The 24,917-nt window shown below is 34.6% G+C and overlaps 1 protein-coding gene across 1 annotated transcript; it reads left to right on the top strand.

Annotated features, from left to right (window-relative positions):
• Nucleotides 1-2,111: 2,111 nt before the first annotated feature.
• Nucleotides 2,112-3,651, top strand: LOC126718611 (zinc finger protein 5). The gene is made up of 2 exons (XM_050420909.1): nt 2,112-2,204; nt 2,391-3,651. Exon 2 carries the CDS (start codon nt 2,688-2,690, stop codon nt 3,459-3,461), a length of 774 nt encoding a protein of 257 aa, XP_050276866.1. The 5' UTR covers nt 2,112-2,204; nt 2,391-2,687; the 3' UTR covers nt 3,462-3,651.
• The last annotated feature ends 21,266 nt before the right edge of the window (nt 3,652-24,917 follow it).

Genomic DNA, 24,917 nt, shown 5'->3' with positions numbered 1-24,917 from the left:
TGCTGTGTGTTAATTTGTCTAGGACATGCTTTCCCTTATGGCCTAGTCTCTCTAATGAAGAAGAATTCTTCAAAAATGTGAGCTGTGGACCTGTGGTTGGTTTTTGGTACTTGGTATCTACAAAGTGAACTCTTAATTAAGTCTTAATTAATTGTTGAGGATCTGAGCCTCTTCTTTCCACAAAACTGGTAGTTGTAAATTTGGTTTGGTCAATCTTGTACTACTACGTCTTTGTCCTATTAGAGTTTATTAAGTTTTTTTTTCCTGGTACTATTATAATTATTCTTATTATTCTTCTAGTGTTTTTCCTTATCTTATAGTTTTTCAATTTTCCTAAGTATATGATGCTTGACAAGTGGCATGTATTCTATTGTCCTATTAGAGTTTATTTATGATTTTTTTCCAGTTCTATTAGTTATTCTGCTTGACTTATTCCTAATTGTTTTCCAATTTTTCCAAGTATATTGGCTGACAGGTGGCATGTATTCTATTGAACCACTTAGATATGAATATTTGAAGTGCCTTCTACACTTCTTTCACCACCCTCACGTAATTGCGGGCTCACGTAATTGGGGGATCATATAGGACTAATATTGCTACTAACTGTTTTTTTCACACTAAAATAATGTCCAATAGTCAATGCATAAGTATTGAGAACATGGGTGTGATAAACTTTGTCACATAAACTATCCTTATTATATTTAAAATGCTAGACAGCTAGAGCCTAGAGGGAATGATGCAAAAATTTCTTAAAACCCATTTACACCAATTGATTCAATATATTATAGTTTGCAGATTTGCATGCAGTTGTTTGGAGTACAAGGGCCATTAACAAAAGGTGGGTTAGTAGGGGAAATTTCACATCTCAGCTACAGATTCAAAATAAAAACATGACATGTCATAGATTCGTCATATTAATAAAAAAGAGTATTGTGCATCCAAAATACACATAATTTCTTTCTCAACATATAAGTTCAATAATTATATAAGACATGTGCTAGAAGAAAAATAATACATACATCGGATCAATGAGATAATTATTATATATCAGCGCATGTGTTTTCTCGTTTACAAAATAAATAATTTATAATATTTTTTGCCACAGTCAATATTGGCATTCTTTGGGATTCCATAAAATAAGAGAATTCTTGTGGTAAATGTCCAGAAGAGAAGCAAATTAGAGTGGATAGGAACATGTGTTTAGGGGTGGCTTATGGTAGGGGCCACCATATGATCCTCTTTATCAATCAGTGGATTAATGAAATGAAATTATAGCTGAAATCAATCAATCAAACCAACCAACCAACCCACCCAAGCCACCAAAAATCCAATCTCACCTCTTAATATAGCCTCATTTTATTCCACATGTTAGGATAGTGAGATGCTTGATGACAGCATGCCTCCTTAGAATTCTTCCTCCAAAGCAAGAAAAAGTTAATTTGAATACACTAAAAAAGGCAAGAAAAAGGAGTGGGAATTGATTAGCATGAGAGATCTATTGGATGAAGAAGTCCACCATTTGGAAGATCTTGGGTAGAGACAATGGAATAACGACACAATCCAATAGTTTGTAACATTGTCCCCAAACCCACAAAAAAGTGGGTCCAACTAGAACAACTGTCCATTACAAATGCTTTGCTTAATATACAAAAATATTAGTTGATGACTTGATTCACCTGAAAAAATATGCTTTTTGGGTATAAATTATAGGCTTTGCCTGCTCTAAGAAGATATGCCCAGATCTTATTGAAGACCCTTATTAGTATATATGCTTACATCATTGCCCACTTTCTTATATTCCTTTGTTAGCTAGCAACTAATCTCAGTTACTATTCTAAGAGCATTTTTCAAACATGGTCAAGATAGACATGTTTAATTTGGGCTTTATATTTTTAATTAAGTATACCTAAAGGGATAATTACAAAGGAAGCTTCATCAAGTGCTGATTATTCACATTTTCTACAGAACTTTGATTTTAATAGGATTTTATGTGGAGCTGTAGACTGTAGTAGATGGGACTTGGCACCCACATATATAATTTTTATGTAGTTATCTGTTTATTATATATGATTAGGCTTTAATAGAGGGCAATACATGAATCCACTGACTTGTTGATTTGTAAAGTTAAAAAAAATGAAAAATCATAGATATGCATTGAAGTACAGTGAGAATTTTGTTGCAAAGTTGGAGCCCCTTCCTTCCAGGTGATTGCATCCCCATTTTTTCTTTGACTTTTTGGTATTAATATAATACTTTAGCAATCTTTTAAAGCATGGAATATTTCTTTTAAATGTCCAAGTGGTAGCATAATTGCATGTCTTAAATTATTTTAAGTGCTTATAGACCATGGAATTACTTGTTAATTAAACACACTGAATCCTCTTTGATAGGTAAAGTTGGAGTGTATATACAACAACATCAACAACAAGAAAGAGTTTTTTTTATACCAATATTGCATGAGACGGCTTCTCTGATCTGACTTTTCTTTTATATTACATTTTTATTGACCCTTGGTTATGCTTGTGCCGTTCATGATGACTATTATTATATATTAAATCTAAACTTGAGATGCAATGCATCGTTGGAAACCATAGAGGTTACTATAAAAGGAAGAGAAGCCAAACAACTAATCGGTGTATCAGTACTACTACAAATATCTTTTTTAATCTTTTCTAGTTTTGGGAGTGATGGCAAAGGTTGAGTCCAATTCTAACTCTAATCATTTCCAATCTCCCACATGGGATAGAGAAAATGGCTATTCTGCTAGTTCTAATGCAGAGAAGAAGCTCAAATTATTTGGGGTTGAGTTAACACCTAGTAAGAATGATGAGAGCAACATGAAAGGCTCAGCAGAAGGAGATGAAAGTGTAAACTCATCAACAACAACAGTTTCATCTGAAAGAGAGAAGAAACTTTCCAAGGAAAGGAGCTTAATTGGGGGCCTTGATGACAAGAAGTTCGAGTGCCAATATTGTCTCAAGGAGTTTGCAAACTCACAAGCATTAGGAGGTCACCAAAATGCCCATAAGAAGGAGAGGATGAAGAAGAAAAGGTTGCAGCTTCAAGCAAGGAAAGCCAGCCTCAACTGTTACCTTCAACCTTACAGCCAAGCCTTTACTAATTCTAATGGCAACAGTACTGTTCCTTGGTTTTACAGTCCCTCATCAGAGTTCACAGTCTACGATGAGTCTCAGATTTGTTTCAATAATCCCTTTGATCAAGATGCTCATGTTAATGGCTCTCAATTATCAAAGTGGTATGCTGTACCTGCTCAAGTCTCTTTCCAACAAGATTCATGTAGCTTCACTTTAACACATAGTGACAGGTCCAGAGAGAATAGGCCCAATATCTTTAAGCCTTCAGCCTTGCCTGCTTCTAAGCAAAGCTATAAATCCTTGGATTTACAGTTAGGCATGAACATGCAAGCAAATATGCGAAGCTCCTCTAGAAGTGGTAGATAGAAAATATGTAATTTATTCCACAATATATGTAGGTGATTAAACACAGTGCCATGTATCTTCTCCAGTGGCTTGAAATCTTTAGACTTTCAAGAACTGGAAATTCATTTCAAAATTTGCCTGATGTGTGCATGGCTGGTATTGTCAACAGCAACTTTAAATCAAAAAATAGAAAAATTTTTGTTCACAGATATATTATTGTGGTATTATTATACTGCCTAAGTGCCAAAGAAACGTTGTCATGATCAAAACCAATTCATTCGAATTGGTCCAGGTTTGGAACAAAGTTTGGTGAGATCATTAAAACCAAGCCTTGAAGCCAGGAAGATCTGACATTTTCTTTGTTTTAATTGCGCACGACTTGTAAATTTATACGTACTGTACACATTTGTGAATTGATCAAGAAAAGTGTTACACTTCGTCTATAAACAGAACCCATATGATTGGTGGATAGCCCAGCAAAGTTACTGTCTTTCTTGTCTTTCTTTTCTTTCTTTCTTTTTTTCCTTTTTTTTTTTTTCATGACCATGTGTTCAGGGATGGACCTACACTAGAGCAGAAGGGGGCCATGCAAAAACAAAAAAAAAAAAAAAACTAATATATGCTTACAAATTGGTATACAAAAAATTAAGATTTGCCCTTAAATATATATATATATATATATATATTTTGTCTCTCCTCCTCTAAAATATTTAGATATTGACCTACAAGAAAAGAAATAAATAAATAAAATTCATGCCCCCTTAACTACAAAGAAAAAATAAATAAATATGAACTAAACAAAAATCGTGCACAAAATAAGAAACACTTATTTTGTATGTTATATTTTGTTGATGTTTTTTATAATATGAAATATTTAAGAAATACTTATTTTGTATATAGTATTTTGTTGAATATGAAATAGATGTTAGTTTTTCTTTTCATAAATTTTTTCTTGGTTTTAAGCTTTGCCCCCAAGTACAAATCCTAGTTCCGTCCCTGCATGTGTTCTTAATTAGTCTTACATAAGTTGCACCATTATGCACGTCGTGTCTTCAATCTTATTATTATTATTAATTATTACCAAAAAAAAAAAGGAAACTTATTAATCAAGTTTAACTAACTTAAATTGTTAAAACGCATAATGCATGCCAGCATTTCTGCAATCTGAAAAGAATAATCTTTTGCTTGAGACATTAACCAGCCAATTGGTTTTCCATTTTTTTTTTCTGGGTGCTTTGGTTTTATAAAATATAATAAATATGGTGGGTAGTCCATGTGTTGAGAATTGAAGCACTTATTTAATGGAAATGCTCAAACTAAAACTAGCAAGAAAAAAAAAATAGAGGAAAAACTTGGCAGGATGATATTGAATCCTTTAAACTATTTTCAGTTTAAGGTCTTATTAGGTATCTCGTGCTATAGAAAATCAAGTCTAAAACCGTCCACTTCCACATATATAATTAAGAAAATCTTAAATCCTAAAAAAAAATCTTAAATTTATTATCAATGTGTTATTTTATTTATAAAAACACGTATGTATTGAATGTAACAAATATTAATAAATGTCCTTTAATAACATAATAATTAAATATTAGAATTGCTTTTTTTAACAATAAATGAAAATTTAGTTTAAAAGACTTATATTAAGGGAAATGTTAACAAATTCCCTAAGGGCATTGGTTTAGAAATCATTTTTAGATACATTTTATTCAAAATTTTGAGCACGATAGAAATTTTCATTTATTAACAATTGTCTAAAGGATATCCGTTAACATGAACTATATAATAATAGCAAAATTATGTTTTTACATTTATTATTCATGTACAATTTAAGTTGTAAACTGTATAATATTGTACTTTGTACACATTTACATGAACAGAGTACAATATTGTATGTTGCTCATGCAAATGCATACAATTTTGTACATTTTATACAAACAATAAATGTAAACATATAATTTTTATAATAATATTTGTAATATCCCTAAAATCACTCATTAAAAATAATAAAGTTTATGCAAAAGATTGCTATTATACCGCATCGTCACCCGTGACTATATACGGTGAAAACTGATTTCAAACATGTATATAGCAAAGACTCTTTTAGTTCGGGTTTTTACCCTTTCAGACAAAGTGCTGGGTTTGAGTAATTCACCATCTGAATTCCATGCATGAACTTATTCTTTGGTTATTGTTACAACTACTACAACATTAAAAATAGCATCTTATACTATGAACTCATTTAAAACAATTGATATTATTATCTTCCTCTTTTTTAATACTATTGAACTATATATTTCCATAACCTTCTTTAATAAAAAAAAAAGTTTTTTGTTTGAATTATTCTTTAAGATCAGGTTTGGTTGATGGCTTTAATAATGGGTTTGATTGAATTGCTTCTCTAGCACTTATGCTATAGGTTGGATTCAAAAAAATATTGAGGCAGAACAAAACCACCCTAAAACCATCTAGAACTTGGTTACTTTATTTGATTAAGATTTGATCCTGATTTGTATACAATACTAAAAATAATACATTACTTTATAGTAAGCGTTAAGATTTCAACCTAAAACATTAAGAATAGTTTATTTGATTAAGATTTGATCCTTAGAATAATACTTAATAAGATTTAAACCGACAACATCCATTTAATGATTATTCTACTTTGCTACCAATACGTTACGGGCAGTAACAATTGTATTCTAAATCCTAGCAATTTATTTATCAAATTTGACTTTAGAAAAAATAATTATATATATAGAGAGAGAGGTTCAACCTATGATATTCATTTTTAGTGATTGTGCTATTTATTATCAGATTAAGACACCGGTCAGTTTTTGCTGTTAAGTGGGGCTGGAGATTGAACCTCAAATCTTTTATTCAACTTGAATCAACTATCAAAGACTTTGCTAGTTGAACTAATCATAACCCATAATCAAATTTGACTTCTTAATTTCCCTTCATTTTTTTTTTTTTTTTTTCATTTTGGGTACCATGATCCTTTTATTTTATAATTTTTTGAGCAACATAGCACGATACTTGTATAGTAAAATAACGAAAGTGCACGAATCCGTTGTACAAAATATGCCTCTTCCCTCTTCCTCGCACTAACACGTGCAAATAAGCTAAATATACAAAACTATTAACATTTCTTATTCAGCATTTTAATAATCTATATAGGATATTTATTGACAAGAACAAGTAATGTAATTATTATTATTATCATATTAACAATAAAATAAAATACCCTATTAAAAAAATAAAATAAACTTTGCATATTGATCAATGCCATCATCATATTTTAACATATATGTGTAGTTACTAGTTAACTTATAGTTCTGCCAGTTTTTATAAATAGGGCAATATAATAATGTTAAAATTTGTATCAATTTTTTTATTTATTTAATTACAGTCTTTGCTTGTTCATATTACTGTCTAAAGTCTAAATCAGTTCATTTAAGTATAACTAATTAGCAAACATCAGATTTGAACACGGCATTAATCTCACCACAAAACAAATTAACAAACAAACAAATAATAATAAATAATTATTGGTTTGTCAATATTGTAGACTAGCACATAGATTATATTTTTCATGAGATTTTCTTTGTCAAGAATGGACCAGCAATTATTTAATAGTTTTCATACTGGAAGATAGCCCAGCAAGGCTATTGTCCAATTTTCTTTAATTTGGTCAAGATCATGTGTTTCTTAAAAGTTCCAGCACCATGAAGCAAAGACAATGACTTCAAAATTATGAAATTTAAAGAGAGAAAAAAAAAAATTTTTCTTACTATGACACTCTAGATCAACCCAAAAAATTGACATGTGTTTTTTATTTCCTTGGAGTCTCCAGTGTCCTTGCACTGTGCTGTATGAACAGCCAGAATTTCTTTCTTTATTTCATTTATGTTTCTTAAAAATTGAAATGCATGGCAGCATTTTCTTAAACCTGAACCTATTTTGTGGAGGAAGAAAAACTAATTTTGTTTATGATATGAGGAACATGAACAAATTACATCCTGTTTATAAAACTTTTAATTATTGTTCCATTATTCAATATTTTCTTTAAAAATTTATATTTTTAAAATCTCAATTTTAGATTATATACTCTCATTAGTTTTAGTGCACAAATCAAATTCCATGTTAATAGCATATTATTTACTATTAGATATATGTATAATTTTAATTTTTTTAAAAATTGAATCAAATTCCATGTTAAATAACATATTATTTTCTATTTAAACATTAAATAAATAAGATAGTTATTAATCTCCTATCATCTTCAAATTTTACAAGCACACAATAGCACAAGATATAAAATGAAAATTTAATATGATAATTATAAGGACACAAAACTCAGGTTGTCCAAACCCACTTAGAACAGTGAAGTTTGTGCAGCCTAACTAAGCCCAAATCAATAGATATTTGTAAGAGAGTGGATTAAAACAAAGGAGAGGGGGATTAGTCCGAGGACAATAGTAGGGCAAGAATGACTGAAGATAAAAGTTTATGTATATATGAGGCTTATTACAAGCTTACCCGAGGAGGCAATTCTTACACAGAATGATACACAGTTTACTTTCTCTCTCTCCATGTTCTTGTTCCTTTTTTTTTTTCTCCCTTTATCTGGAAGTTCCCTTTCCTTATATATTTCTTAATCCATCGTATCCTGGCCCTTCATCTCCACCTACCCAGACTCTCCTTATGACACTTGTCCCCTTAAACTTCTATTGAAGGTGGTAGAATGAGTTGTTTAGCTGTGAATTCCACTGTTTAGGTCACTTCCTCATCAATGCAGCTGATAAAACTGTTACCAGACATTTAATGTGGAGGCAGTAGGTGGACTCTTACTAGAAACTTCCTTCACCTACCATGATTCTCTCTCTATATCTCATCCTCCTCATCTTGACTTCCCAGAAGTTTTTTGTCTCTTCTCATCCTGTCCTCAGGTAGATCCCCTCTTCGGGCTCATGATGCCTTAATAGTGATAACTACAGTTCATTATATCCTTCCTCGGTCCTCGAGCCCCACAATAATAGATTTGTTGAAATACACACTAAATAGAAAATTATTTAGTGATAATACAACTTAAACGTAACTCGTGATATAATAACCAACCTCTCTTTCTCTCCCCATGAAATTAGAGTTGTAAGCAAGCAAAGCTGAACCAAGTATTTAAAGTTTAGGTTTGTTCATTTAATTTTATTTCGAAACATGAGCCTAGTTTGAGCTTAGTTCATTTTCTAGTCAAACAAACTTGAAATTGTTCACAAGTTACTAGATTAACTTATTATTTACCTATATATAGTATCCATTACTGCCAAATATTATCCCTTATAAAATCTATAAATTTTTATTACAAATAGATTTTTTATATTAATAATAAACTACAAATAATAGTTTGGTATTATATAGATCTATTTACAAAGTTACATAATCAAATATCAAGTCTATACAAGTATATTTTTAAACAAGTATACATATAAAAATATATTATTATATATAATTAAATTGAACCTCGTATGTATTCATGAGTTTGTTTACAAACACAATATAATGTTTGAGCTTAGCTTCTTTAATATTCGAAGTTAAATTTAGACTTAAAGTTGACTTGTTTACTAAACAAACGAATATAAGTATAGAGACTTAAAAGGAGGGTCTTGCAATCCATAGAATTCCACATCTCCTAGGGAAGCACATGAGGATGTGCTTATAAGGAGTGACCTCCTTTTAATGTGTAGAGGTCTTTTCCCCCCACTACTGTGTGCTTTGGGGGAGAACAAAATCATGAGAGGTATGACCTCAAAGTGGACAATATCTACACAGTTAAGATAAGGTCATTACATGTGGTATTAAAGTCATGCCTTAGTTGGAAGTGTGGGCCCCACACATGAGGACGCGTGTGCCCGTAAGGGTAGGGATGGCAACGGGTCGGGTTCGGGCCGGGTTTCTTTATACCCAGACCCGACCTGCGGATCTGTATCTATTACCCGAACCCGACCCGGTTAATAAACTGATTTTTTTTCCAAGCTCCAAACCCGACCCGTCGGGCCCCGCAGGCCTCGACCACTTTAGGGCCCAATCCTAAGTCCTAATGGCCTAAATCGTGGCCCAATTTAAAAAAAAAAAATCCGTAATTAATTTAATAAATCTCAGATTCTACACTAATTTAATTTATAATAATTATTTTAGATTTCTACAATAATTTTAGATTTCAAATTTCACATAAATCTACAATAATTTACTTTTAGATTTCTCATTTTCCCTTTCAAAACACAACCCCAAATACAGAAATTACAAGAAATAATATATAAAAATCACAAACCCATACATAAATCCTATATACATAACCCAAATACATAAAAAAAATTTCTTCCTTACAACAAGATTTGCCACAAGTTCAAATATATACAAAATAAATCCCCCAAATCCAAATCCGAGACCATTACATCAAGTTCAAAAATCTACAAAATAAATCCCACAAATGAATATACACAATAATACCCCTTTCAGGCACCAAGTAATGAACCCAAAAAAAAAAGAAAAAAGAGAGAGATCTTGGTGGTGGCAAATCTTGGCTGAGCTACACTTGGAGAAGACAGATCGGAGCTCAGAGAAGACAAAGAAAGAGAGAAACAAACCTGTGACGATCTTGAGACCAGTGGTGACAGAGCTTGAGACTGACGGTGACAAATCTTGAGGCCGGCGGTGAGATCGTGTGATGGTGGCGGTGACAGAGGTTAGAGCTTGAGGTTGAGTCCGTGAGTGAGAGGGAGAAAAGAGTGAGAAAGGGAGAGGAGACTGAGGCTGTGAGGGAAATGGATGGAGAGTGGGACGGCTGAGTGTGGAATATGAGAGGAAGTAGGGTTTTTTTAGTTTATATATATATAAGGGGGGTTTTTTGGTAATTTTATACTTAAACGGGTCGGGTCTGGGTCGGGTATGACAAAAACCCGAACCCACTTCGGGTTTTTTTTAAAAGACCCATACCCGACCCTATTATTTATCGGACCGGGTAAAATCCGACCCATTAGGGTCGGGCCGGACCGGGTATCCGCGGGTCGGACTTTTATTGCCATCCCTACGTAAGGGGGTGGATTGTAAAGACCCAAAAGGGGAGTCTTGCAATCCATGAAATCCCATATCGCCTAGGGAAGCACATGTAGATGTCTTTATAAGGAGTGACCTCCCTTTAGTGTGTAGAGGCATTTCTCTCACTTCTGTGTGCTTTGGGGGAGAACAAAATTGTGAGGGGTATAGGCCTTAAAGTAGACAATATCTACACAATTGGAGCGAGGTCATTACAATAAGCAAGCATTTTCTTGAATCAAACTCAACATATCCATAAACAACTTTGTTCTACATAATAAAGGAAAATTATAAGGGATAATCACACTTTACCCACCTGTGGTTTGTCTCTAATTTGACTTACCTACCCGTGGTTTCATTTTTGACACTTTACCCACCTGTGATTCCCTCCATTATTTCACTATTATCCACCTCTAGTGCAGACGTTACTCTAACACATAAACTCATCAAAAACAAAACCTAAAGCATATCAAACACTCCTCACTAAGGAAGAACAAAGAACAGAGTACTCAAATCAATAATAAAACATCTAAATCATCCAAAATAACCAACAAAGCTATAAACTTCACAATCAAAGCCACCTTGTGCATCAAATCACAACTAAAAATGCAAAATGTTACTAACTGATCAGACCAACAAAACCAAACCTCCGTGCTTCTATAAATTCTAGCCAAAATCATCAAACTACAGATCCTTAACAAACCCCGAAGAAAACCCAATCCAAGTGACCATCTGTGCTTCTCTCTCTTTTAGATTTGGACCGATCAGACCACCCAATCACTACTGATCTGGGTTTTCAACCATGGGTTTAAAGAGAGAGATAAAGATGATGAGTAAGAGAGAGAGAGAGGAGAGAGGACCAGACATCAAGAGCTTGAACTGAGAGAGCCTTAAAGATCTGGGTTTTCAACTGGTGGTGGCGGTAGCGATGGTGTAACATCTGCACTGGAGATGGATAATAGAGAAGTAACGGAAGGAATCACATGTGGGTAAGTGTCAAAAAAGAAACCACGGGTAGGTAAGTCAAATTAAAGGCAAACCACAGGTGAGTAAAGTGTAACTATCCCAAATTATAATTAACTGCATGTGGTTTGGTCCTATAACAATTTAGTCCATAAGCTATCAATTGTTAAGTTTGATCCTATAAAGTTTGAAAAAGTTTGATCTCCTAAAGTTTGAATTAAAATGAAATTATCACGATTTGATTGTTAAGTTTGGTCCTCTAAAGTTTGAAAACCGTGAGGGGTATAAGCTCCAAAGCGGACAATATTTACACAATTGAGGCAAAGTCTTTACAATAAGCAAGCCTTTTCTTGAATCATACTCGACATATTCATAAACAACTTTGTTCCACATAAAAAAGGAAAATTATAATTACCCACATGTGGTTGGGTTTTATAACAATTTAGTCCATAAGCTGTCAATTGTTAAGTTTAATCCCCTAAAGTTTGAATTAAAATGAAATTATCACGGTTTGACTCAAGTTATTGCATTCGATGCTAGCTAGATATAATATAGGCCTTAAAATATTTCTACTTCTACATAATCTATAACCAAGTTTACTGCACAAGATTAATCCTGTTGTTTATCACTATCCTCATCACCCACATAACCAACCAGTACGATAAAAGCTGATTTTCCAAATTATGTATATGTTTGGCTAGCTTATTTTTTTGCCAACTTATTTTACTATTTAGCTTATTTTTGTTACTATTCATGAGTCTCATTATACCATTTTAACTAACATTTACCTCTATCTATAATACTTTCAACAAAAAATTTTCAATTTTAACAAAATAAACAGATCCTAAACAGACCCTTTGTAAAGCAAGGCTCAAACTGTTGGAGTTAGGTTTTGACTTTCTAACAATGTGCTGGGTTTGAGAAGATTATATATATATATATATATATACATATATATATATATATATATATCTAAACCCATGCATGATCGTAATTATTATTCTATATAATAATAAGAGTAATATAATTAATGAAGACATTAAAAAAGAGGATCTTATATAATCTAATTCACGTTACTCATCTAACAATTGACATTATCTTTTTTTAACGATGTAATCTTTATTATAGATATGGTAGGAGTCAACAAACTCTTCTTTTCTTTTTCTTTTCTTTAAGTAAGATAGATGAACCTAGGTTTATTGCTTAATTCATTTGCTTTTCTAGCAATTACTTGATGGTTTGAGTTTGAAAATTATAGCAAAAAAATGAGAAAGTATCTCTTGCGTCAGGTCGTATGAGATACGATCAGAGCATAAAGGATTTCCCCCCCCCCCCCCCCCCCCCCAAAAAAAAAAAAAAAAAACTCATTCTTTAATAAATATAGCCTAGGGGGAAATTACCACTAGACCAGGAAAAATTTGTTAGATAAAACTAAATTGTTAAAATCAGGTGACCTGCTCACCTATTCCATCTTGGTACGTAGGATGCTTGGAAATATAATTAAAATTCTAAAATTTAATAAATCAAAATTGACTTTCTTTGCCAAAGTTTTTTTTTTTATTATTATAATAATTTATGTTTTGAGTTACATATATACTAATGCTTATACATATTTTATAAAAAAATGTTTTGTCTACAATATTTTTACAATAAATTCTAAATGATAGGTTGTTACAGGTTATTATTGATATTCAAATTAAAACCAAAAATAAATTACCATTTATGATTTATAATGAAAAAGGTATGGATATAAATCTTCTCTATTTTATATAACTACTGATTGAGTACGCATTCCTTCCTCGTCATTGCTGATGTATTTATTTACTTCTTCTTTTTTAATTGTTACAAACAGCATTCTTGGAACCTGGACAGACTAATATCTTTTTCTTTTTCTTTTCTTTTCTTTTTTGAGAAAGAGACAGGTTAATAACTTAATACGTGTTGACAAGACCGAATTATTATTATCATAAAACGTTCTAAAAAGAAAGTAATCTTAAAATAAATATATGTCAGCAGAGGTACGGGTAATGACTACCATATATCATAATTTAAATTTATTAAACTTGATAGTTAACTTATTGTGCGCGCCAAAAACAGGGTTACTGGGTCAAATCCCTACTTGGGCTAAACCCCTACTTGGTCTTATAACTTATTTATATGGTGGGTTTAGGTATCCTACTTTGAGTCGTTCTAGATTTAGAGACTCAATAAAATCACTTTTCTCTTTTTCTCTATGTTTCTTCCTCTCAGACTCTCTTTCTCTTCCTCTTTTCTCTCCACAAAATTGCATCCCCCTCTTCATTCTTTAGTTTCTCCTATTTATAGCCAATTATTAATGAGGGGATTATCATTACCTTTAAACTAGTGCAATGAGAGGTCCAATGTCGTTAATTTTAAGTGGATGTTTAGGTGTGAGTGGCTTTGGAAATGATTCCCACTACAGCAAGTGTGCTCGGCGATGAAGTTTCCTAAGGCCCTGCTGATCACTCACAGGGCGATGTAACCGAACATTTGCATATTGTTCGGGAATGACTTGCCGAGCAATATGTGAGCTGAAATCCGTTGTCCGCTTATCAGGCATTTGAACAACACCCAACTTAGGCTCGTAGTTATTGTAGGCTCAGGTCGGGATCCCGAGCGGAACGAAAGTTGGACCCTTGGGCCATACTATTGATCCATGACCCAAGGCCCAAATAGACTTGGATGTTAGGGACCGTACACTTATAATTATGTGAATTAATTACACTATAGACAGCATGAAAGATTAAGTCAAAAAAAAAAAAAAAAAAAAAAAGGATCTCTTGCTAGCTTAGCTCGATACAAAACTGTACGCAACAAACTTTTCTAGATAAGATAGACAAGTTCTTCTTTCTTTTGGTTCCCTCTTTTTAATCATTCTTTTACTTTCTCGATTTGTGAAAATGATACGAGTAAGTAGCCAAGGACGACCCAATAAATTTCGAGGCCTAAGACGATATATATAAATGAGGCATTTTTGTTAACACTTAAATAATATTTAACTAGCATTTAATATCATAATTTCTTTATAACAAAAATATATTCCTTTTATTTTGTAATATGCTTTTTTTTGGGAAAATGTTAAAGCTATAATAAATTTTACTTTCAAACAATGTAAAAATGAATGCGCTTAGTGATACTTTAAAAAGATAATAAACAAGTATTTGAATGGATGACGTTACGAATATTATAAATTCTGCAACATAAGACTTACAAAGATGTATCATTAATCACAAAAAATAATTCAAAAATACATTTAATAGGTAATTGACGTCCACATATCATATTAATTGTCACATCAATTTGTAAAGTTTTCAAATAAAATTAATAATATTTCTAATATTTTCCTATCTGAATTATTTCTTGCGATTAGTGATACATATATTTGTAAGGGAAAATGCTAGAAATACAAATTCTTTTACAAAAACTTTTATAAACTGATAATGTGGTGAATGATTATAAATAAATAAAAAAGTGATGTTATCGGTGGGCCCAAATGAGAATCAGTAAGAAGTTGGCCACAACAACAGTTTGTAAAATAATTTGTAAAACTATAGCATTACTTTATTTGTAAGACTGATGTATTTAAAGTTGTATTATTTCTAGCGCATTACTCAATACTTAGTGACTTCTTAAAAGTAGAGGAAAATTATAAGACTAATTTTTTTTTCCAATTTCTCCAAAATTTTTTTTTTTTAAATATATCAGTCTTTGCCCAAAATTTGGGGCCTTCCTCTAGTAAGGGGCCCTAGGCAGCGGCCTAGGCCCAGGGCTGGCTTGGTAGTAGCAAATATATATTTTATGCTTATTTAATGATTTATAACACTCACCATTAAACAAGTGTACAAAGAAATATTCTTACTTTTTGTCCGAATACATGTATAATCAATACAAAATTTGAGACTAAGATTTTGTTGTTATTATTGTTGTGTCAGAAAACACAAAGTTGGATACAAATATTTTTATTTACAATGAAAAGAAAAAAAGGAAACCCTTATACAAATAAATGGGCAAAAGAGTTGGAGAGTACTAGACTAATCCATTATTACTTGTTATCTCCTTGTCCCTCTATTGCATAAGTTCATGCCTCTCCGTTTCAAATGAAGATCAATTTATTTCACAGTTAACATTTTATTTTCTAATTCTAACAATATATAGATTATCACATGACCACATCATTTAAGATTTTAAAATGATGTGGCAATGAATTCACATTTACATTTGTAATATATAATCTAAACCATAAAATAGATCTATTTTAAATGTCAAGATCATTTTTCGTTTAGACACATAATTTTTTCGCTTTTACAATTTCTAAGTTGCTAGAATATTATCAATTCCAATATGAACCCACTACCGATAATATTTTCTTATACATTCACCATTAATAACTTGTCACATCCATGAATTTAAAACCTACTGTAATTTTTTTCCTTTTTTGGACCCATTCTCTTTGCGACCGAATCAAATTTGTTCCACTTGGGTGCGTGCCTTGCATCTTACTTTACACTAGGGCTCAATAAAACTAGGCTTCCATTTGGCCCATTCAACCACTAAAGGCCTTACTTTTAGCTATTGGACTTGACATGTCAAAGCTTGGGCCTTTGCATATGTTTACTACAAAAGTCAGCTCAACTAGGAAGGATCAGCCCAATGGGCATCCCAATTCCAATATGTTGTGTCTATGAGCTGACCCAGATGGGTATATATTAGACTCAAAATGAATGAGAATGTGAGATTATTTAAAAAACGCCGATACTAATACAAAACATAAATGTGATAGGGATGCAATGATAAAATTTAGAGAAATTTTAGGGACACACTCATTCCCACACTCAAATTCACACTCTGTTTATATGTCAATTCCTAATTGGATTTCGGCATTTTCAAAGTATACATAGTGGATCATGTGAAAATGTTGAAATCTAATCAAGAGTTGACATATAAACAGAGTGTGGATTTAGATGTGTCCTTAACATTCCTCAAAAATTTAATGTTATCAAAATCACAATCCTAAATCATAACCCCTTGAATCGATCCATATTGATATAGAATAGAGTATGATATAGAATTGCGATGGGATCACCTAACCAACACCACTGAGATTCTACACTATCCAACTACATGGGATTAAATAGGTTATGGTATGGTTATTGGGCCTCCAATTTTGAGCCCAAATTGAGAAAAAGACAAAAATGAGCTCCAAATCAGTTTTAAAAAAAATCTTCTTTAATCCACTATGTTACACTTTATATAAAATTATTCATACGTATTATTCAAATAAATCAATTGATTTAATAGAAAAGTCGTATGACGAAAAAATAACTGCTTTGAAACGAAACTTTTTTATGAAAAAAAAAAAAAGGGGGGGGCCTTGCTGAGTCTTTTTTTCCAGCCCAGCCCATTAAAATGAGTAAAAATAGATGTGGTTGCACGATTTTCCTGGCCCAACTTGTGTTGATTAGGCCCTGGCCCAAAGCGCAACCCACAATAATTATTTGTAGAGGGTGGGTCAAAGAACTTGGCCTCAGTGAACTTGTTCGGTCTTATGCCTGGGCAGTATGGTTTGCAAAAGGAAAATAGAAAAACACCAGAATGGATCTTTCTCAAGTCTGATTTTATTTCTTTTTTGTTCCTGATACAGTTCTCCCGTCCCCTTCTTTGAGGGACTCCACTACATTATATATTTTTCTTCTTTTCATCCCAGCCTTACACCTGTTAATCATCCAAGCATCCACTCGAGCACCTGTCCCATCAGACGCCCTCATCAGACCCTTTGTGAGTTGCAGAGGCCAAGGCGGTACTGTTCAGGAGTCTTTTCCTCATTAATGCGGCCAAGAGGGTGGTTGGGGCGCAATTAATGTGGTGGTAGCCTTCCGTGAGATATTTTGAATTTAATTCGTTTTATATGTTGGGAAGACGAGCTGAAATGGCTGGGGCAAGTTTCTCGTCTGGACTTCGCGATGTCCGAGGAGGAGTTACTCCTCGGACAGGTTTCCTTGACGCTATTGGGGTTGAATAGCGCTTCATATGAGGCTTTTCGTTGGACAGGACGCTCCTCGGACGGGCCTGAGCTTGGAATATCCCATCATTTTTGGGCCGGGCCCCACAATAGACTTTTTAAAAAAAATAAATAAAAATAAATCCGAAACTCCCTAATTCAACACAATCTGAGAGAGAGAGAGAGAGAGAGAGAGAGAGACAACAACTGTGCCAGTGCTGCGACTCAGAGTTCGTGAGTATTTATTTATTTTTCACTATTTTTTGTTGGGTTTGTTCACTCTTCAATGAATTTATATATAAATTGGGTTGTTCATGCCTTTTGTTGGGACTAAGTTTCTGATCTCAATATAACAGAAATTGAATTATTTGGTGCAAGGGCGGCCCTAGACATTTTAGGGCCTAAGGCGAGAACTAAAAACGTATGTGTATGTGTATGTGTGTTTATGTATGTGTATGTGTATGAGTGTATATGTGTATATGTATGTTTATGTGTATGTATGTGTATGTTTATGTGTATGTTTATGCTTATGTGTATGTGCATGTGTGTTTATATTTATGTTCATTTATGTTTATATATGTTTATGTATGTGTGTATGTTTATGTATGTGTATGTGTATGTTTATGTGTGTTTATGTGTATGTTTATGTTTATGTTCATTTATGTTTATGCATGTTTATTTATGTGTGTATGTTTATGTATATAAATATAAATATAAACATAAACACACATACACATAAATATACATGAACACAAACACAAACAAACATACACAAAAACAAAAAAACATAAACACACATACACATAAACACGCATAAACAAACATAAATAAAAACAAACAAACATAAACACACACACATAGACATAAACACACATACAGACTGAGAAAAATTAAACCTTTATATAGACTGGAAAAAATTGCAAATTAACATCAATCCTTAAACAATTTCGTAAGTTACTTTGGTGTACTAAATTGAGCCTTTATGTGTGTTTATGTTTATATTTAAGTTTATGTGTGTGTATGTTTACGTTTATGTGAGTTTATACGTGTTTATGTGTATGTGTGTTTATGTTTATGTATATGTATATTTATGTGTATGTGTATGTATGTTTATGTGTATTTGTATGTGTATGTGTATGTGTATGTGTTTATGCGTGCTTATATTTATGTATGTTTATGTGTATATGTATGTGTTTATGCGTGCTTATGTATTTGTATGTGTGCTTATGTATGTATATGTGTATGTGTATGTGTATGTGTAAGTCTCTTTGTCTTTTTCAGATTCAGGTTCAATGCCCTGATGCAATTGTAATTAATGGTTGAGATTAAAAGTTGAAAAAATAACTTTCAATCTCAACCATTAAATAAAATATATTAAAGGAGAGTTAAAAAGTTAAAAAAAGAGAGTAAAAAATGTAAAAAAATACCTACGGCAGTGCACTTGATCTCAGTTCGTATTTCTTCTCTCACCATTTTTCTTTTCTTCTTTTTTACGCGATGCTTTGTTCTTCTTCCTTTTATTTCTTTTTATACGTCGTCTAGGCTGACAAGAGAGGATCAAGCGAAAGCCACATCAAGAAAGGAAATCGAAGATTATGCTGCCGAGCTAAAGACTATGAAAATCTCTTTCTCTCAACTCAGACGACCCTCTTAGGTGAAATTGTGGCTCACGAGACTTCACCAGATTATGGTGTGTGATTTTTGGTTATTTATTTATTTATTTGAGATTATGAAGCAAATAGTTTTTATATTTTGCTTACCCTTTCTATTTTCTGAAAACACTTTTCTAGGAAATACCATTTTTTTTGCTTTGTTTTCAGTCTATCATTCTTGCTTGTAGTATGTGTTTGATTAATTTGGATCTAAAATTAGTTCAACAAGATGATTCTTCTTCTAAAATATAATAACAAAACCAATATATGTTTTTTTTAACGGTGGGTTCACTTTCAGTGTTTTCATTTTGTAATTTTGGTTGTTTTGTGGGTTTTGTACTTTGATTTCGGTGAGTGTGATTTAATTTATGATTTGGTGGGCTTTTGAGTTTTTGTTGCGATTTGATTTTGGCTGGGTTTTGGCCGTGGTGATAGTCGTGATTTGATTTTGGTTGGGTTTCGGCAGTGGTGCGAGGTTGGAGATGATGAGCTTGAAAAGCTCCGGCCATGAAGGTTTAGAAGGAGAGCTTGGCGGTCAGCCATGGAGCACGGTGTGACGTGGGTTGAGGCAGAGAGAGGATGAGAGGGAAACAGGGGCGGCCCTAGACATTTTGGGGCCTAAGGTGAGAATTAAAAATGAGGCATTTTTTATACTTATATATTAATTAAATTAATGTTTATTTAATATTTTTATATTATATTTTTCATCATTATTTTCATTTTCTTCTAAATTATTTTGAAGCTCATTATCAAGATTTGTTGTATTGCAAAATTGAACATCATTTTCTTCTAAATTATTTTGGTGAATTTCTTACACATTTGTGACATTTTCATCTAAATTTTGTGTTATATTTTGTTTATTACTAATAACAAATTTATCCATTTATCCTTTTTGAGACGCAATTAATTTTTCTTTTTCTTTTTTCTTTTTTTAAGTTTTTCAGATGCATATTTTCTAGTAGACATTTTTAATCAAACAATATATTTATAAAGACTAAAATAAAAAATAACTTTCAAGTGTAGAGCAAATGAGAAATATAATCTGATTTATATAAAAAGTATTGTTGTAGTTTCACTGAACAATAACAAGTTTTTAACAATCTCAACCTGCATAAATTAAAAAAAAAAGGGTAAACTACGTATTTAATCCTTATTATATATATCTGTGGGGCCCAATAGTTTATGGGCTCGGCTCACTCGCTTATAGGGAATCCACAGGCCCCAAACTAAAGGAGGCCAGGGCCCAAGTCCAAAAATAGGAAGCCCGAAGTGGCCCGAAGATACGTCCGAGAACCGCTCAGTCCTCGGAAGACCCAGAATCTCATTGATGAAAGTGGAATACAAGCAAACTTAAAAGATCAGAAAATATCTCAGGGAAATAGTCTTTAATACCCTTCATTGACATGACACCACACCTAACAGAGCCGGATTCTTAGGCTTTATTGACCATCTCCCACAATTTCGGGATTAGACTGATGGGACAAATCTCTGTCCTGGAAAGATCGACCCTACACGTGGACGGGGGACAACAAGCGTAGGCTAGTATAAAAGGAAAGGTAAACTAATAAGGAAGAGATCCCCCATCTCACTCCCTGGAAAATACTCCAGGAATGAGAACGCCCGGATAGTATATGTGCTCCACCATGGAAAACCCATCGACGGGTAACCGGAGAAAAATACTAGTGCTCCTCGGACAGGATCCGAGGAGCCCAATCCCTCAATTTGTAAAGTTAATGGGCTTAGATAACCGGACTAAAGCCTTTTCCAGTCTAAGTTTATCTAATGTCCGGCCTGTACTAACGTCCCGTGACCCAACTCCAGCCTTTCAAGCCCACTCTCTACAAAATTTATTGTGAGGGATCCATCACGTGCGAGCCCAACGTCATCGTTGGACCGCTTGAGAATCGTGTCCCTACAATTGGCGCCGTCTGTGGGAAGGCTTGCGCGTTGGCACGGGTGGCGCATGAGTCAGCTCTCCAGCAAGCAGAGATTCACGAGTTTTTCCCATCTCCGGCGACGTACAGTTGTTGCTCCGCCATAAGCCTCTGCTAGGGGTTACGCCTTGCACTGCTAACGGAGCGGGCAGCTCTAGGGGCTTCCGGCCTCGAGCCAACTCCTCCCTCCCTGGCTTATGGGCCGACCTTTGAAAAATAAATCAGTATAGAGAAAAGACTACTTCAAAAAAAAAAGATCTTATAAGTTTTGGACAGAACCAAGGCATTGCATGGTCCTCGGACTCAAGCCTATGGGGAAACCAAATACAAAAAAAAAAAAATTTTGGACAGAACCAAGGCATTGCATGGTCCTCGGACTCAAGCCTATGGGGAAACCAAATACAAAAAATTTTTTTTGGACAGAACCAAGGCATTGCATGGTCCTCGGACTCAAGCCTATGGGGAAACCAAATACAAAAAAAGTTTTGGACAGAACCAAGGCATTGCATGGTCCTCGGATTCAAGCCTATGGGGAAACCAAATACAAAAAAAAAGTTTTGGACAGAACCAAGGCATTGCATGGTCCTCGGACTCAAGCCTATGGGGAAACCAAATACAAAAAAAAGTTTTGGACAGAACCAAGGCATTGCATGGTCCTCGGACTCAAGCCTATGGGGAAACCAAATACAACAGAAAAGTTTTGGACAGAACCAAGGCCTTGCATGGTCCTCGGACTCAAGCCTATGGAGAAACCAAATACAAAAAAAAAAAAAAAAAAGTTTTGGACAGAACCAAGGCATTGCATGGTCCTCGGACTCAAGCCTATGGGGAAACCAAATACAACAAAAAAGTTTTGGACAGAACCAAGGCATTGCATGGTCCTCGGACTCAAGCCTATGGGGAAACCAAATACAACAGAAAAGTTTTGGACAGAACCAAGGCCTTGCATGGTCCTCGGACTCAAGCCTATGGGGAAACCAAATACAAAGAAAAGTTTTGGACAGAACCAAGGCCTTGCATGGTCCTCGGACTCAAGCCTATGGGGAAACCAAATACAAAAAAAAAGTTTTGGACAGAACCAAGGCATTGCATGGTCCTCGGACTCAAGCCTATGGGGAAACCAAATACAAAAAAAAAGTTTTGGACAGAACCAAGGCATTGCATGGTCCTCGGACTCAAGCTTATGGGGAAACCAAATACAAAAAAAAAATTTTGGACAGAACCAAGGCATTGCATGGTCCTCGGACTCAAGCCTATGGGGAAACCAAGTGCAAAAAAGTTTTGGACAGAACCAAGGCATTGCATGGTCCTCGGACTCAAGCCTGTGGGGAAACCAAGTACAAAAAAGCACCATCGGAATCCCCTACTTCCCAGCCGATTGCTCGGATGGATTATTTAGAGATTATCGGCCTTGGACGGTGTTCACGCGCTTATCACAGAGTGTTCGACTGTTATCCCGGTTAGTTTCCTAAGTTTGATTTACTATGAATTATCGATATAATGCCTGGTAGCATTGATAAACTGGAGTTAGTTAGATTATGTTTCAAGCTATTGTGCTCTAAATATTCTGAAAGAAACACACGCATGGGGCACACTCACTCACAAAGTAGTGTAGTCAAAGGAACAGTATCCAAAACAAGTGAAGAAATTTCTATTATCACTAAAACAAAGAAATAGTACAACCTACAATAAAAAGCTGAAATCAGTTTGCATCAAAGCTCATTACATAACCGAAAAGAAAGGAAGATACAAGAGAATAAAATGAAGCTGAGGGAGTAGGTCAGAGGAGAGGTTGGCTACAGCCCCCAGACCTTGTTCTTCCGCAATGCTTTCACATGCCCACAACTCAAACAGCTAAAGAGACCCAACTTGAGCCTGACACCGTTGAAGGAAAGGTGCAGGGAGTTGGAGGTTGAGGGGCTTTCTCTAAATATACGCCTGCCGCAAAGCAGAGGCGCTGATGGCGGAAAATCTTTCTTCTGCCACACCAAAATTCTGGCATGGACAGAACCTGCTTCGGATTTTGACTAAAAGAGGGAAAGATTCCTTTCCCCCTCGGTCGAAATGAAGTATTCTCCTGAACTTAAGCTTCCTGTGCCCATACCGTACTATTCTGAGTCTCATGAAGGCAGGGTGCATCTGCGGCGGAGAAAGTTTTTTCTTCCCAACCCTGGCCTTAAACATGTTATGCTAAGGGAGTGGAGCTCCGGATATGGAAGCTGTGATGTGGGAGAAAATCTGAAGGATTTGTGCGTATATAAAGCAACTTTCTCTCCCTCCCATTTATTTGAAAAGACAAGGTGATGGCAGTCAACTCACGCGGCGTCCCAAGGAACGCTACAGACGAAACAGTTCTGGCTCAACTTCCAACATCCACTGCAACCACAAGATTAAAGAGCCTCGTAAAGGCGCACCTCGGTCACTGTGACATCAGAGAGTACCACGTGGCCAGAAGTTGCAGAAATATCTCTTAATTCATGGGCTAAGTGGATTCGTGGCCCTGGGCCCGCTTTGCGTAAGGGCCCAGGTACTGTGGCCCACGCCGAGCAATGGCCATGGCCGAGGACAACCCCTGCTCGGCGCCTTGGGAAATGCTTTATGAAAGGGAGAATCTGAACTCAAAGAGTCTTGGACAGAACCTAGGACTTGCATGGTCCTCGGACTCAAGCCTATGGGAAAACCAAGTACGAAAAAGATATCTTATAAGTCTTGGACAGAACCTAGGACTTGCATGGTCCTCGGACTCAAGCCTAGAGGGAAACCAAGAACATAAAAAAGATATCTTATAAGTCTTGGACAGAACCTAGGACTTGCATGGCCCTCGGACTCAAGCCTATGGGGAAACCGAGCACCTAAAAGAAAAAGTATAAGTCCTAAGCAAAACCCTGGCTGTGCGAAATCCTCGGACTCAGGCCTTTTGGGAAATCAACTACTCGGATGGAGAAGTTTCTCGGCTTAAATACTGGAAAAGGTTAAGGCCAGCGTGTTAAGAATATGGCGTAACGAACCGATGATCGTTAGCCTAAGGAAATTGCTCATTGAAAGGGTGACATGTCCTCGGATAATTACTTCTTACACCTTATCAAGCACTTAGTCCCCATCGCGACTAATGTTAAGGTAAGTCTCGTTCCTCACTGGTCGGATTGTTATGTCGAATAATAATTTTGTTAAAGTTATTGTGGCGTCTTTTCATTAGCAAGTATTTTGGCCTTAGTTGTCATTGGTTCAAATGCTATACTACTGTGCCGAGCAGAACTTGCAAATTTATTAAAACATATAAACAGAACATGCGAAATAGAATAACAGTAACTTTTATTAATATAAAAAATTATTATTACAACGTACAAGGAAGGGTTTACACAAGCCTATACAAAAATGAACTGCCGAAGCAGTAATAACATCCGTAATACAGATAAGCAAACCGCCAGGTGTCTTCTGAAATCGCCTTCAAAGTCTCTCTGAAATCTTTGCCTCAGTACTGCTCATATCAGGATAAGAACCTTTTACAGAGAAGAAGGAGAAGGAAGAAGAATTGGAACACATGGAAGCACTTCAGCAAACTCTTGTCGCTGAAGAAAGTAAGGGAAAAAGAAGATGGAGGACATGAGTAGGAAGGAGGAGAAGAAGAGGGAAGCAATGAAAAGAAAGTAAAAGGAGCAAAAGAGGGAGAATGGGAGCCATATTAGGTATGCTCATGAGAGAGCGGATGGAGATGACAAGGGAGGTTTTCGACTCAGTCACACCGGAAGTGAGGTGTGACGAGTCCCTGCTTCGGATTTTGGCTAAAAGAATGGGGAGGCAAATTTTGAGTCTCCGC

The sequence above is a fragment of the Quercus robur genome, chromosome 3, assembly GCF_932294415.1.
Source record: "Quercus robur chromosome 3, dhQueRobu3.1, whole genome shotgun sequence".
NCBI classification, from domain to species: domain Eukaryota; kingdom Viridiplantae; phylum Streptophyta; class Magnoliopsida; order Fagales; family Fagaceae; genus Quercus; species Quercus robur.
Note: the sequence above shows the minus strand (reverse complement) of the source record. Positions and strands in the feature narration are given on the sequence as shown.

Coding starts and splice junctions, on each gene's coding strand:
- LOC126718611 (XM_050420909.1), top strand. CDS start 2,688: ATGGCAAAGGTTGAGTCCAATTCTAACTCTAATCATTTCCAATCTCCC.